This window comes from Phaseolus vulgaris, chromosome 11 (assembly GCF_051622355.1).
Source record: "Phaseolus vulgaris cultivar YP4 chromosome 11, ASM5162235v1, whole genome shotgun sequence".
NCBI classification, from domain to species: domain Eukaryota; kingdom Viridiplantae; phylum Streptophyta; class Magnoliopsida; order Fabales; family Fabaceae; genus Phaseolus; species Phaseolus vulgaris.
This window is the reverse complement of record NC_143508.1, coordinates 30,563,453-30,580,054: the sequence shown is the minus strand read 5'-3', so window position 1 is coordinate 30,580,054 and position 16,602 is coordinate 30,563,453. Positions and strand designations below refer to the sequence as shown.

At 34.7% G+C, this 16,602-nt stretch overlaps 1 protein-coding gene across 4 annotated transcripts; it reads right to left on the bottom strand.

Annotated features, from left to right (window-relative positions):
• Positions 1–1,652: 1,652 nt before the first annotated feature.
• LOC137827524 (2-aminoethanethiol dioxygenase, putative (DUF1637)) lies at positions 1,653–13,261 on the bottom strand. Of its 4 annotated transcripts, none has more exons than XM_068633726.2 (6): positions 13,087–13,261; positions 12,070–12,261; positions 11,604–11,749; positions 11,344–11,491; positions 2,062–2,265; positions 1,653–1,974 (listed from the first exon to the last, which is right to left on the bottom strand). In XM_068633726.2, exons 2-6 carry the CDS (start codon positions 12,170–12,172, stop codon positions 1,856–1,858), a joined length of 720 nt encoding a protein of 239 aa, XP_068489827.2. In that variant the 5' UTR covers positions 12,173–12,261; positions 13,087–13,261; the 3' UTR covers positions 1,653–1,855. The 4 variants fall into 4 exon arrangements, with proteins under 4 accessions (XP_068489827.2, XP_068489811.2, XP_068489818.2 ...); XM_068633710.2 differs by having other exon boundaries at positions 12,070–12,381; positions 13,087–13,244; XM_068633717.2 differs by having other exon boundaries at positions 12,070–12,273; positions 13,087–13,239.
• Between the last annotated feature and the right edge of the window lie 3,341 nt (positions 13,262–16,602).

The window sequence follows — 16,602 nt, the reverse complement described above, 5'->3', positions numbered from 1 at the left end:
GCATCTATTATGCATTTGTCCATATATCACGATCATTTTCTTTTATATATTGTTCCTATCGAGATTGAGATGTCCTTCTTCCGGGTGTGTGTAGATTTGGCAAGAGCTTCTGAGTTCTTTCAATGAGTAATGGAGCACCTGCAGAAGATTCTTCGATGCTCAAGTTAGTAAAAATACAGATGATTTGTGTATAAATCAGTGATGTGTGATTGTTGAATTGTCCTCTCCACAATTTTTGTGTTTAGAGAAACATGATGTCGAATGGCATGTGTTTCATTGCGGTATTATCATAGAGAGTTTGAATTTCACCATGATGTTGATCTTGCATTAATTCCATATCTTTACTCAACTGATTTCAGAGACCGAGTAAAGTTGAGTCGATATGGACTTTGAGTGCTGCTAGAAGAGATGAATCCATGCTTGCTTGTGATGCTAAAGTTGTTGTTTGGTTTCTTGTGAAAACCACATGACAATGTGGTCTTGGAAAAATTTGACCAGGACCCCACAATGGATGTCAAATGTTCTTACCAAGGATGAGTTGTCCTTCTTCTGAGGTGTATGTGAGTTTGGCGAGAGTTTCCGAATTGTTCCAATGAGTAGTGGTGAACCTGCAAAAGATTCTCTTATGCTCAAGTAATGATTTGTATAAATCAATGAATAATCCGAAAGGATCTACTTCCTGAGAAGATTGAGGTATTTATAGGCTCGTGGTCTTAAATAGAGACTCAAATAAAGAGGTCACATTCTTTCTTACGTATGTCCTATTATTAAGATGACTTGGCAATTACTAGGTAGTTAAGGCCAAGCATTGAGTAACATGAATAGTTACTGCTGAGCTATAGGGTGAACTGTCATAACTATTTTAGCAGTTTTCATCCATTAATAATATTTTATTAATCTCTGTGATATTTTATTAATCCCTATTAAATACCCAGATTATACCTTTCTCATTTTACTTACATTGATGAGTGGAGATTTTTTGTTTAATTTTTTCATCAAAAGATAATTAAGAACCAGTTTTTAATTGTCCATTTCAATATATACGTGTTCTTTTTTAGAATGTGAAGTTCAAGAAAAAGACAAGGCAAATATGATAGGAAGTTCGTGTTATTTTCGTGGTTCTAAAATTTCATACCGTTGACTTTACATAGATGTTTTATAAAGGATCGTTTAGCCAACACGCATGTAACGATAATGTCAAACATATTGTGAGCACTCATGTAGGAAACTTGTACTAAGTACCTACGACCTGGCTTGGAGTTTTCCTTTCTCATGGTTGAATTTAGTACTCTTTGAAAAATGTTAGAGTGCAATCTAAATAAGTAGAGTTTTTACAAGTTATCCCATATATATAGAATAAATTGACAATAACCTATGGACATATGATAAATTATTTTATAAATTCTCACAACCACTCATAAAAGTAATTAATATTACTAATATTATAAAATAAATTCAAACAAACTCTTACAAATAGGCTTAATAGCTTAGTTGTTATGAACTTGTTTTATTTTCTTTTTGGACTGAGCATAAGGCAAAAATAGTTTTTGAAGCCTGAAAATGACACAACGTTACCATAAGCCGTGACCAAATCAAAACACCCTCTTGTTCTCCATTTAAACAGATTTTGATATGGCCACTAACAAGTACTATTTCAACATTACGTAACTATTCTACTGGATTACTTTTGAGGTCTGTAAATAGATTACACTAGTGCATTATTATGTACAAACTCCAATGCCTAACAGACATAGACAAAGAATATCATTATTGCACATTCCACTGTTCCCTTTGTTGTATTCTAAAGATAAGCCAATTTCCTTATGGTGTAAGACACATCAAACAAGAAATTTTTTCAAGTTCTAATAACTGGACCCCTGTACAGTCCTCTCCGGATCACAAAGTCATCAGGAGGTTGAAACTCTTCTAACCAAGTCACTTCAGAAACCGTCACTCCATCCAACTGAACATTAACTGCAGTGGAAATGAAGGTTGGCAATGGTGCAATGTGATTAACAGAAGAGAATTTCAAAGGTTGGCGATGAAAATAAATCAGATTACCAGGGAGATCTTTCCATTGGGATCGCCGGAAGTAGGTGCAGTGTCTTCCATGCTCTGAAGAGTAAGGGGGAGACAATATGTCAAAGATAGCACAAGGAGTTATAGCTCTAAAACAATGGATGTTTCCTCCACTGGTGGGGTAAAGAACCGTTGTGGGGCTTGGTGCTGTCATATCAGTATCTTTGACAAGCTTTGCAGGTCTAGCTGTCAATCACAGATTAACAAATTTTAGTGTCAGGAGAATAAAAACAGCTTCTTAGTATTTACCAAATGAAGGAGAATGAGACAGGTAAATATAAATGAAGGAAAGTTTATCACAAGAAAAGGATAGTACTGTGCAATGCAGATCATGGATTTCTTGTTAAGTTGTAAATATCACGGTATCAATAATTAGTTAGATTTTACTGTGATCAGGTTCATATGCCTTCATAATATTCCAGACCAGGGTTAAGAAAAGTTAACATTGCAATTGCAACTTTGCACATTCAGTGATTGAAGTAGAATAGACACCATGCTCGGTTGAGCTGATATCATTGTGGCTGTAGAATATAAACTATATGTTAAGAATATTATTCAAAAATGAGGTCACATAGATAATGTGAGAAAAGAACAAGTGGGGAAATAGTGGAACTGCAGAAGCACAGTCCTTGCCCATCACGTTGGTTGGCATAATACTGATAGTGCCATACTGGTCATATCATAATATGAATTCAATAATACGGATATGGCCATAAGAAATTAAGTAGGTTATATCACTGCTGGCGATCCTGTGAAGTAGTGAGATAGTAGTATGGTAACAACGCATAGAAAAAATGTAGGTGTTAGCGAGTAGAACTTGAAGCTATTTCAGTCTTTGCTTGAAAATAACTTCGCAGCAAAGATTATACTAAGGTGCATTAGAAAACGGTTACCTCAAACAATTTGGTAGACAAAAGATGAGTGAGTATACGTATATATAATAGGGAGAACAGAAAAGAAATCAATCTTAGTTTTTGAGTAGAAAATGGGTGGGGAGTTCAGATCTCTCATATAATTGGGTAAGGGAGAGAATCCTCTGTACTTCATGTATTCCTGATATCTGCTGTCACATTGATTATAGGTTATCACTAACTTGCATACTGAAAAAGATAATGGCCAAGAGTGCAGGTTTTCAGGGATGGACAGATAGTCACAACACAACTGTATCCCAATAAACAAATAGACTGAAACAAATTTTCAAATAAAAGATTTCGAAAGAAAAAAACAATCTTTATGTTGTTTTCCATACTGAAGTCTAAACCTACTAATTGGCTCAATTGTTTTAAATCACATAAAACATTTTGATGAACACAATCATAATTAAAACTAAGCTTCAAGACTACCCTTTTTTTCTAGTTCAGTTTAGTGGCAGAATGGCAAATGTACTGTGTACATCACAAAAATAATCAGTTTAGTTCATTACTATGCGTGGTATCTTTCCATACACATTACATCTCTATCAAATGGCCAAAAGCGATGCTAGCAGAGTTCTCACAACCTCGATGTCCAACAAGAACCAAACCAGGGAAGATAAAGTGAAACTAAAGGCTGGCAAAGTTATGTTAAATATTCTGAGTTAATTGAAGTAACACAGGTACAGTCAGGGCACACCACATGTGGATGCCTCTATCCAAGGAGTTTCAAAATTTCAAAGCATGCTTTGCTAATCCCTACAAAATGGGGAACTAGCTCCTCCCACTAAATTCAATCACAATTAGTTAAAATCTTCAATACAGACATTTAGATACTTCTTAAGCCCAATAAATTACTTGAAAACTAGCACTAGCACAAACATGAAGCTGCGGAACTACTATGGCCACTACAGACGCCCCTGTAGTCTGCAATTTAAAACCCTGAATTAGATGCAGGCATGAACTTTTATTTTCTTTTACTTTTTGAGAGAGTTTCAGTGGTACGGCATAAGAAACACACCATATTACTTTCAACAAATTTATAAAACTGATTGATTAAGTCATTATATGTCTACAGAATCATCATTACATTTACAAGTAAACCAAAAGTATGACTTCATAGCAGAAATGGTTTAGTTATAATGATAATAATAACACATTGGTTTTAGATAACCCTGATGTAATTTAATAGTAAATATTTTTGGGGATTTATTGGGTGGTTAAAGTTGTGCCTTAATGACCAAAAGGTCATGGGCTCAAATCAGGAAAGACTATTTACATATGCAAGGAAGAGGCTGCTATCAATTGACCTAGAACACTAGTGTTAAAGGACACGGGAACACGAATCTATATATTATATAATTATGAATTATATAAATTGACAATAAAGATTTATGTGCACAAATATGTCTTAGTTTTTTGTGGCAGAAATATGCTTCCCATAACTCGTTCAAAATTATTTATTTCTTATTTTTATAATCATAATAAAAACTTATACAATAAGTTTGAATTTTTAGAAAATTAATGTATTTGTTGAATTGGACACTTCACTGATATAGATCATACAAGTGTCGTATGTGTGTCAGTATCCGATACGTGTGTCCGATACGGATACACCATTTAAGAGGCGTATCCGAGCCTCATAGATTGAAATTCTCCTACAAAAATGTTCACTATTGAAGAAGCCAATCAAGCTCAAATAATGGAAGATAAAAAAAATGGAGCTTTAAGAATAACCAGTCGCACTTCTTGAAATCCATTTATAAATAATCAGTCAATCAATCAAAAAACTATCCAACATGTAGAAGATGACAAGCAAAATAAAGGGTCAAAAGCCATTCATATTCAAAAAGATTTCCCTCGTGGAATGTTTCACGAAGGATATTTTAAATCCACAAATCCAACAACTCAATTTTGAGAAAGACCTAATTTTATTGGATAGATTTGTTCTGTCCGCATTGCATTCAATAAAATTAGAGGCCCAGATACAGTTACAAATGTATGGGGAGGGGGGAATACATATATTCACTTTAAAGTAAAAATTGAGATCAAATTTTAGAAATCTTGCAAGATCGTCAAATATTCAAAATATTCTTGTGGAATTTTATATGGAATGAAGGATTTCAGTTTTAGTTGGATAATGATATAAGATACTTTTAAGGGTTTAACCAGGCTATTTTAGGAAATTTAAAGAGTTATGATGGAATTTAAGTCACATTAATATATAACAAGGAATGGGAAAATTCTAGATGAATGCCTACTTTCCAATCAGATTCATGCGTGCTTATGAAAGAGCCTGTTATATGTAAAATGAAAGAGCCTCTTGCATGTAAGATGAAATAGAATTTGTATTGACAGATGAATATTGCATCACCTGCCTAGAATTGGATAGCATATTCAGTAAGTGTTACTTATATATACACACATTACTCCTCCAACTTTACTGTTAGGCAAAAAGATAAGGACAAGGTATGGAGGGTGAATTCTAGAAGGAAATTTAAGAATAAAGGATAAGGGGGTTTCGAGTAGTTTGTTGGTCATGATTGGTCTTTAAATAAAGACCAACCCAGTAGGTTAAAGGGTTAGCTTGTTGTATGTTTGGGTTGTGACAGGGTATTACGTGTGAGAAAGGAGTTATTCTCCTTTGTAAGTGCTTTTTGTGTTTTGTTAGAGTGATGCAATAAAAGTTCTAGAAGAGGTGTTCCTTCTATTTCTATGTTTTGCATGTGAATCTGTTTCCTATTCTCCTTTGATCGTAACAGTTTGGTCCGACCTGCCGAATCCAAAATTGAAGAGTATGGAACAGAGGACGAGCGCATTGGAGAAATTGACCAGCGAATAAGGAAGAGTAATTGCGAAAATGAGAGCAGACATCACGGGGTTGAAGGAATGTATGTTGTTGCACTTGAAGGAAATCAAAGAAATGTTGCGGGACATCAAGAAAGGTGACAGAATGTCTAAAGGAGGGGAGAGCTCGTGAATGGAGATGAAAAGAAGGAAGAACGATCAAGACAGGGTAACAAATTTGATGTAGCAGATGAAGAGGAGCTTAAACCTTGGTTTAGGAGGGTGGAATTACCAATCTTTGAGGGAGTAAATCTGACGGGGTGGTTGGCCAGAGCATAAAAATTCTTTGAGGTGCAAAATGTCTCAATCAAGGAGAGACTAAGACTGGCCTTCATTAGTATGGAAGGTAGTGCCAGCCATTGGTTCAGTTTCTGGCGGAAGAATTCCAAGAACCCTTCTTGGGAAGAGTTTTAAATGGCGCTAAATAGAAGGTTTGGTGGAAGGTAGAGGAGTTGTGTTTTAGAGAAATTGGTAAAGATTAAACAAAATGGAAGGATGGAGGAATACATTCAAGAGTTTTAGTTGTTGGTATCACAAGCACCTCAGACAGGGGATGAACAACTGCTGGGATATTTTTCTATTGGGTTACAATCCAAGATTTGTAACCAAATTAGACCCCATGATCCCAAAGAATTGATGAGAGCAATGGAGATTGCACAGGATGTGGAAGATGTCTCTTATGAAAAAAAAAATGGGGCAGTAATGGGTACAGGAATAGCACTTCCTATGGGCGTTATCAAGGAGGGGCAGGAATAACATCCCGCATAGAAGGAGTCATCTAACTTGTATAAGGTAAATAGTGGGCAAGTCTCGTCTAGCTTGACTAGCAACGCAGAGAGGTACGGTCGAGAGGTGTTGTAGGAGAAGGCTCAAGAAACAAGGGAACCAGGACCCTTCCCTATCCCAAATATGCTCAAAGGAGGGAATAGGGAAGATGTTTCCACTGCGGAGGGGCGTATGGTCCACGGCATCGATGTCCTGAAAAGAATTTGCATATGATCATCTGGGCAAAAGATGAGGGATGTCCTACAGAGGTGAAATGGAGTATGCTGGGACAAATTGATGAGAATTTGGAGGACTTAGAAGAGGGGAGGGAGTGTCAATAGGTGGATTTATCCATTTTTTCAGTTGGGGGTTTAACGCAACCCAACACCATGAAATTACAAGGGAAGGTGAAAGGAAAAAACAACGCTAGTGATAAAAACCCATCCAGCCTCGAGACATTCGACGAAGAAGATTGGAATCAGGAAAAGGATCTCATAAGACTCTAATCTCAGGGAGAATTAATTGTTGTCTACTCTTCCATTTTTAGCTAGTTTTATAAACATTGTACAGAGTAGTATAGGCTTTATTTTGGACTTGTATTTGGGCCATTTTCTTGGGCCATGTTTTGGGCCAATTTTCATGGGCCATGTATTGGGCCAATTAGAGTAGGGTGTAAATAGAAAAAGAAAGAGTCTAGCTAGAGTTACAAATGGGTCTCATTGGACCCAATTCAACTTTAGACCATCTAGGGTGCACAAATAAATTATTAGAGTGCAAATAGAAAACATGGAGTGACAAGGAAGGCATGAAGGTTTAACTTAATGGAGAGGATTCTCTCCAATTAGAGGACACTTGTCAACCTCTAATTTGAGAGGAGTTGCTCGAATTAGAGAGTCACTTGTCCTTCTATGGGTGGAGAGTTTTTAGGGTTAAAGCTTGCACATTGGCTGCCCATTGCACTAAAAATACAAGTGCTAACCCCCTTGTAAATTGGCTTTGAATAGACTATTGAATTGCTGCCAAAATTTCAGCCTCAACTAGTCTCTTAGCTCACTCTTTGCTAGCCTTATTTTTAAGTGTTTTAGCAAGGAACCTCTTAGGAGTTGCCCTAACCTCTCTTAAGCTTCATTATCTTTCTTCATACATCAATACTTCACAATTTCTTTCACTCATTTTAGCCTCCCAATCCCACCAAATTCCACACCCTAAAATACAAAACAAAATACTCATAGCAATGCAAGCTAGGATTGCATCAGCTAGTGTTGATTGACAGTGGGCTAGTCACAACTTCATCTCTGCCGAGTTGGTTTGCCAATTGGGATTGCAAGTTGAGTCCACATCGTCTTATAACAGAGGCTAGGTGATGGCAAAAAGAGAAGAGCGGGTGGGTGTTGTCAAGAGGTAGAGGTGAAGCTGGAAAAGTATACGCTTAAGGAGACTTGTTTGAGCTAGGAGGGGTGGATATGATATTAGAGTAGCTTGGTTGGCCACTTTGGGAGATGTGAGAGTCAATTGGAAGACGTTGACAATGAATTTTAGTATTGAAGGTCAAAAGGTGCAAATTCGAGGAGACTACAAATTAACCAGAACTTTGGTGACTCCTAAAGCTTTAAAAAAGGAGGAGACCGAAGCAGTGTCCCTCATATGGGGAATAGCGAGCACAGATCTGACGAGTATAGATCAGTCCACGAGTGAGGAGATGGTTGGTTTATCCTTGAGGCAGACAATGGAGTTGAATGATGTTTTGAAGGAATGTGAGGGTGATTTTGAAGAAACCAAACAATTACCTCCCAACAGGGAGATAGATCATAAAATTCCAACTAAATCTGGGGTAGATCCAATTAATGTGAGGTCGTATAGGTATCCACATATGTTGAAGATGGAGATAGAGAAACAAGTTGCAAAAATGTTGAAGGCAGGAATTATTAGACCCAGCAACAACCCCTATTCAAGTCCAGCTATTCTAGTAAAAAAGGATGGCAGCTGGAGGTGATGCCTTGAATAAAACAACTTAACTCCGGATAAATTTCCGATTCCACTAATAGAGGAATTGTTGGACGAATTACATGGGGGCACATTACTTCTCCAAGGTGGATTTGCGAGTTAGCTATCACCAGATTCGTATGCATGGATTTGATATACAGAATACTGTTTTTCGTACACACCATGGACATTATGAATCATTAGATATGCCTTTTGGACTAACTAATGCACCAGCTACTTTTCAGTGCACTACAATCTTACTTAAGGAAATTTGTATTTTTTTTTTTATGACATTCTGATATACAACAAAATGTGGGAGGAGCATATGACACATCTGAAACAAGTTCCAAAAACTCTCCAACAACACCAGTTTTACGCAAACCACAAGAAATGCGAGTTTTGTAAACAGGAAGTACAGTATTTGGGTCATATAATTTCGGGGGAGGGAGTACAGATGGACCCTCAAAAGATTTCAGTCATCTTGCAATGGCCAATACCCAAATCCTTGAAAGATTTGAGAGGATTTTTGGACCTCACAAGTTACTATAGAAGATTCATACATAACTGTGGAAGAATGGCGAGACCATTAACACAGTTACTCAAAAAGGGAAATTTTGCGTGGACGGAGGAGAGTAAAAGAGCCATGCAACAATTACAGACAGCCGTCACTACTGCACATGTATTAATGATGCCAAATTTCAGTCAACCTTTTTGCATCGAATGCGATTCTTCAGGCACGGGTTTGGGAGCGGTGTTGTCCCAGAATAAAAAACCAATTGCTTTTTTCAGCAAAGCATTGGCCAAGACTTCTCTGGCAAATCTATGTATAAGAAGGAATTAATGGCTTTAGTGTTAGCCATTCAGCATTGCAGACCTTACGTACTGGGACGGAAATCTACGGTCTACACAGATCATAAGAGTTTGAGGGATAGGGTCTCAACTTTTCTAAGTCTTTTCTAGAAGGAATTGTTCAAATTGCAAGGGACAACAATTAAGATGAGCACGGCGTATCATCCAGAGACGGATGGACAAATCCGGGTTTTCAATACGACGCTGGAAACATACCTTTGTTGCTTTAGCTCAAAGCAACCCAAAATTTGGGCAATTTTCTTTCCGTGGGCAGAATATTGGTATAACACCAATTTTCACGGGGCAGCGAATTGTACCCCTTTTGAAGTAGTGTATGGACGCCCTCCTCCATCTCTAGCACGTTCTGTTCCAGGTGAAACAATGGTAAAGGCAGTTGCACAAGATTTAATGAGTCGATATGAGGCCCTTACACAACTCAAATTTCATTTACAAAGACCACAGGATCAAATGTCTAAGTTTGTCAATCGACACAAAAAACCTTCTCCAATTATAGTAGGAGATATGGTGTATTTGAAAATTTGTGCGCGTCGACAACTATCTATGCCTAGTCGAGTGCATTCAAAACTAGCAACCTGATATTATGGGCCTTTTCCGGTTCTAACAAAGGTGGGTCCGGTGGCTTTTAGGCTACAACTACCAGTGCAGGCTCGAATACACACCCAGTATTTCATGTTTCCCAGCTCAAGTTAGCAATAGGGAATCACCAAGTGCATCCAGAGTTGCCTCCCGAATTTCAGGGACAAGGTGTGAATTTTTCTCCAAAGGAAATTTTGGATAGTCGTGAAGTAACAGTCCAAGGAACACTCGTTCCACAAGTTTTAATAAGGTGAAGGTGACAGTGATACCGATACATGGGAAGATGTGGCAACCATCAAGAAGCAATTTCTAGATTTCAACCTTAAGGACAAGGTTGTTTTGACAGAAGGAAGTAATGGTAGGCAAAAAGATAAGGGCAAAGTATGGAGGGTGTATTCTAGAAGGAAATTTAAGAATAAAGGATAAGGGGTTTCGAGTAGTTTGTTGGTTATGGTTGGTCTTTAAATAAAGACCAACCCGATAGGTTAAGGGGTTACCTTGTTTTATGTTTGGGTCATGATAGGATATTACCTATGTGAAAGGAGTTATTCTCCTTTGTAAATGCTTTTTGTGTTTTGTTAGAGTGTTGGAATAAAAGATCTAGAAGAGGTGTTCTTTATCTTTCTTTGTTCTGCGTGTGAATTTGTATCCTATTCCCCTTTGATCATAATATAGTCACTCAGACCTTCTTGTGAGGTTTCAATATTAAGAGTATACAAGTTCCCAAAATATGACTTTGGCGGTTTCGTTTTGGTATTTGCACTGTTACACACACTAGCAAGTGAAGAAAGGATAAAAATCACTACAATTTATGAATTTGCATATCGTAACTATAACCCTGATATAAATCCAAAATGGTCAAGAGTATTCTATCGAGCCATTGTAATTTCCTTACAAATTAAAACACTTAATAGTATAGAGTAATAGATCAGGAAGTAGACGAGTAACTAAGAACAACTCTTTATCCCTATTCGCATTTACTTTACAATGCCATGACAACTTTAGCCTTTTCACAACATATTCTTCATTAAGCTCTAAATGATACCAAATAAAATCAACAAAGGTCATATGCCATGTATTGATCTCTGAACTAATTATTACACTCCTGTTTTTATCTTAGTTGTCCAATTGGACTATTTTTGGTAATTCCTAGCATAATGCTACTATCTCTTCTACCTCAATGAGATTGGAGTTAGTGTTCTTTGAGAAGGTAAAGGCAAGGAAGGGCAATCAATCACACTCGCATGTAAAAACAGAGGATTAAAAAATGACCAGAGAAATAGTAAAATATATGAAGTTATAGAAAATACACCTGCAGATGGATCAGTAGAGCCAGGTGCATCAATCCAATCATAGGACTTAACATGCATTGAGCCATACAACAACTTGCTCAACACCGTCATTCCAGGATGATTATGGAGCGGAATGATAGATGAGGGGGGCATGCAAAAAATTCCTATCTGCAAAAGATAAAGCAAATCAAACTTCAGTTAGTATTGCAAATATAAGGCCCAAATTTATAAAAAATTCTAACAGAATAAACATGATCTTAAGGTATGAGACTTTACTTACAGAGAATGAGTCACATTCATGCAAATGCAAATATTTTATAGGTGGCAAGGATTGATGGCTCCCATTATGTTCAAGTGCTGGACCAGGCCAATTCCGAACCAGTTGTGCTTCTTGTTCAAGACCTACATCTGATGGCTTGATTCTCTCTATAGAAACATTATGTAAGGTTATCAATAAAATATCGGCTAGACATAAAAATTATTGGGCTGCAGGATCAAAGTCATCTAAGAACTAAGATAAAATCATAAAGGTATTAGTAGTAACGCATTAATTCTTTATTACTATAAACCATGCAGACACATCTCAAAAAGATGAAAGAAAATAATTGAAAGCTTGAAGTTATTGACAAAGTATAGAACGATCAATAATCCAGAACTACCTCTTTTTGTATAGCATGAAGCATTCTAAAAGTTGACCATAAAAATGAATACAAAAGCAAGATAAACAAGTCAAAAAGAAAATATACCTAACTTCTCACGAACTTTCTCAATGACCTCTTCCGACACAGGTCCATCAGGTGAAAAGGATGCATTGCATAGTCTATAAAGTCTCTGTATATAATATGGCATCTTGCAAACTTGAGACCAAGTTATCTATTCACTCAGACCAAAATCCCCAGGGTCAGCAAGCTGATAACACCTTGTAAGTGGCTTACTGACTGCAATAGGGACTGGATATACAATTAGATAACAACCTTATTTTAGCCTCAGAATCAAACCATCGGTAATGAATCTGCATGGTCGTAATGTTTCCTTCGCAACAATTCAAACTAATGGATCTATTGAACAAGGAAAAAGCAATAGCGAGCCAAAAATCAATGACCTCTACTTCAAATATAGACATGTCACAGCAAGTGCAACCACAAATCACGAAGTAATACCAATATAACCATTAGAATCCCCATCAGTCCATTCAAAAGCATTAACACTCAATTGCATTTTGAGGTAACTATTGTAAAAGTTACATTATCGGTATAAAAAAGCTTACACTGTCAACATATTGTTGATACAACTTTTAAGGTACTTATTGTAAAATTATCAAACCAACCATACATGATGATTTATCATTGGATCAGTTAGTGCATCCACTGTTTAGTCCTCTATTATTATATGCATTCACCAAAAGGAATTCACTTTTAGATCAAAATTAAGCAAAACCCAGCACGGATAAAACCCAAGTGAGACTCTCCATCACTTCCACTCAATAAACCATACCTCCCAGAACCCAATGTGATATTCCAAGAACAAAACACACATTTTATTTATTTATTTATTTATTTGCGTCATAAACAACACGAACACCGTTAATTAATTAAAGCAGGGAAGAGTTCCAAAACGAAAAACAGAGAGTGACCCAACAGAAGTAGCGAGCTGAAAGGGCGAGAAAATTGATCAAAAAAGAATTTTGGATCAAAATCTGAAATGGGGCAAATGAGATTCCGACAGAAGAAGGGAAGGGTGGGAGATGCAGAAGTAGAAGGTACCTGTGAGAGGCATCATTAGAGGGAGAGAAGGGTGAGGAACATGGTGGATTGGCAAAGGAATGAGAAGGAAGGAGAAGATGAATGAGCAGTTGAAGGAAGATGAATGGACGTGCTTAGAAGGATGAAGAGAGGGATCGTTGTTGTGAGTGTGTGAGGAACAGAAAGGGTTGGAGGTGAAAAGAAAAAGGCCCAAGGAAGATCTTGGACACGTCATCAGTGTGTGTGTGTTTTTTTTTTCTTTTTTGGTTGAAATAAAAAAATGAGAAAAGAAATTGGAGCTTTGCCTTTTGTGAGATTTTTTGAGCCGTTTTTGAAGTCCAGCTGTGCCTCGACCACCTTTTTTCTCTGGTATGTTTTTCACAGCTGTTAAAAGGAAAATGACAAACACTCCTCTCATTTCCTGTCTACTAGGTGTAACGAACCAGCATGGTACCACAGGTTTTACATAACTTTATCCTTCAAATATGGAATAAATATTCAATTTTAGTCTTTTGTGCATTAAATTATCATTATGAAAAGAAATCAATTTTACAACATAACTTACTTTATATTAAAAATCACGTTATCAAAACTTTAACTCTAACTCATTTAATTAAGAGATACTTTTTCAATAATTATTGGTTAAAAAAATTGCATTTAATTATTTAACTAATATAAGGTAAAAAGATATTATTTATCAATATTTGCTTTTTTTTTAATGTAATTCAAACATCTTTAAAGTTCTTAATTTATTTCTCATTTTAGTTAAAATTGGTTCTTTCTTAGATTCATGTTAACTTTATTTAGGGTGATGATGTAATACTATAAATATCTATCGTAGAATGAGAGAGAAAAATATTTGAAGTTGTTGTCTCGAGAAAAACTCATTTATTTATTTCTATTTTGTATTTCAAATGTTGTTCACTTGTTACATCTTGTATTTAAAGGCACCTATTAGAGTTGAAGTTGTTTTCAAATAAGTAATTGTGTTGAACTCTATCAATTAATAATTCTATGTAGTCTCTCTCTCCTTCTTTTCTTGCTCTTAGGTTAACTGCCTATAGGCGAACCTATTATTTCTTTTATCTAAATTTGATGAGAGTAAAAGTGCTTCTATTTGTAATTCTTTTTTGCTTTGATTCTACCTTTGAGCCAAACAAGTTAATGGTATAATCTAAGTAACTTGAAACAGAGTCTTTTGTTCAGAGTTTAATAATGTGATGACTTATGTGTATCAATTTCTTCCCTTTTTATACTAAGAAAACTTATTGGCTTTCTCTCCTAACTTTGTAGGAAGCAAGTGAAAAGTGAAACGAGCTTTTTATTACAGATAGTGATAAAGGGAATTTTTTCCTCTCCCTCATGATGTCTTGTCGACCTAATCTAGGATCCCAAAAAGAGTAGTGGTGCTCTCTTCACATTCTATTACTTTTCATGCTTCACGAAAGGTTCACTTTCGATCATGGTCATTAATGTGTACTTTAGTTTCAAGCCTTATACTCCTCATCTTCTCTATTTCTACTTCTCTTTATGGTTGGTGGAAAACTTTCCATAATCAATTAAGATAAAGGTTTATTTTTATGTGACTGATTAATCTCTTTGTTTTATCTATTTCACTTTCCATTTTCAATAAAGTAGTTTGAAGATAACCTATCATTTCTTCTGCTTAACACACCAAAGATCATAATTTTTGGGATTTTTAAACTTATTGCATCCTTTACCTTAATAAGTATATGTTCTAGATGGAACCCAATCAGGATGTTAACAAAGGTCACTACTCAAACTCTTCATTATGCGCTAGCTAGGCAATCATTTACTAGTCTGAATGACTTAGGGTCTCTTAATGCAATCTTTCTTTGATATTTTTTTTCTCTTGAATCTTACTTGGTGTTGAAGTTCCAATGAAATGGATATTCCCTCAATAGTCAAATTTTCATGTGCTACACAAGGAAATATCTCAATTGACGTAGGATGAAGGTCAACAAACTCCATTATTAAATGAGAGGAAGAGTGTAACAAAATCAATTTAATAGACAGATGATGATTTGGATGATGGAAAAATAGTCTATAGTAACCATATAATACATTGGATTCACATTATTATATTGTCATCCTCTCACTAACTTCAGTACACATCTAACAAAAAGACCACATTAGTCCATTTTAATTAAGAATAACTAAATTAGTACTTTTAAAAGTATTAGAATTATATTGAAAAAATCAACTAGATACTAGAATCACAAAACTATTTTTTAATGTGAAATCTAAGCTAAGAATAAGATCAACCAATAAAGATATTCTTAGTAAATACTTTTTTTAAAAAAAGTTAATTTTCCCAAACTAATGATATTATTATGAACGAGAAGTAAATTTAATGCAATTATGTATTTTAAATCAAGAACATTAACTGAGTTGAAAAAAACATGTGAAGGTCTAGCAACCCATGTGTTAGTGACAAAAATAAAAAAGTTAAAAGAACATAATAAACGTAATGAGAAATGTGATAAAAATAAAATGAATCAAATTAACTTATACTTCCCTCTCTTGAAGTTTTAATAAGTAACAGTTTGCACCCTTATTAACTAAAACATAAAAAATCATGAAGATTAAAAACTGAAATTTTAAATCATAAAAATTGGGGATGATTTCAGAGTAAAAAACAATGAAGAATTTTAATATTTATTTATTAATAATGTTAAAAAATATATTATCATCTTATCATAAATTATCATATAAATATATGAAATGTTTTTATGAGAATATTATTTTGATAAAAATTAAATAATTAATTATAAAATATATAAATAAATTTATTAATGTATTATTACATTTATATACTATTTTAATGTAAATATAAATTTAAATAATATAAGTGTGAGCATTATTTTCTTAAAACATAAAAAACAGAGGGAATGAGAATTTGATTTAAAAAGTCAGTGTATTTTGTAAGAAAGAAGATATATAGTTATAAAAATTACTGAATTAAAAATGCCTAATTCCAAACTGTTCACCATACTTGATTTTTGAGTAAATACTTGACGAGGTAAATAGACCTTTGTGCTTGAGATGCTTTGTGGGAGCGAAAAAATATGGATGAAAAATGAAATTATCTTATAAATTTATATATTTTTAATTGAGTTTCTATTAAAAAAATTATATCAATATTTAAAGTATTTTTTATTTTTATCTAAATATTATGTAATTTAATTTTTGTTAACAAAATAATGTAATCGTTATTTTCATATTTTCATCTACAATTCTTTAATTAATTCTTATTATATTTTTTAACTGATGCGTTTTTGAAGGAGAAACCCAACAAGTTAAAAGTGATTGGAAAAAAAAGGTAAAAAAAAGTTAATTAATAAATCAATAAAAATAATTAATCATCTCATTAACAAAAAAAAGAAGATAATACTTAAAAGAAACTAAAAAAAATATTTTAAAACCTTAATAAAACATGTTTTAATAAAAACTCTATTAAAAATAATCATTGTACTTAACTAAATTTTTTTAAAAAACTACATTTTTAAATGGTGG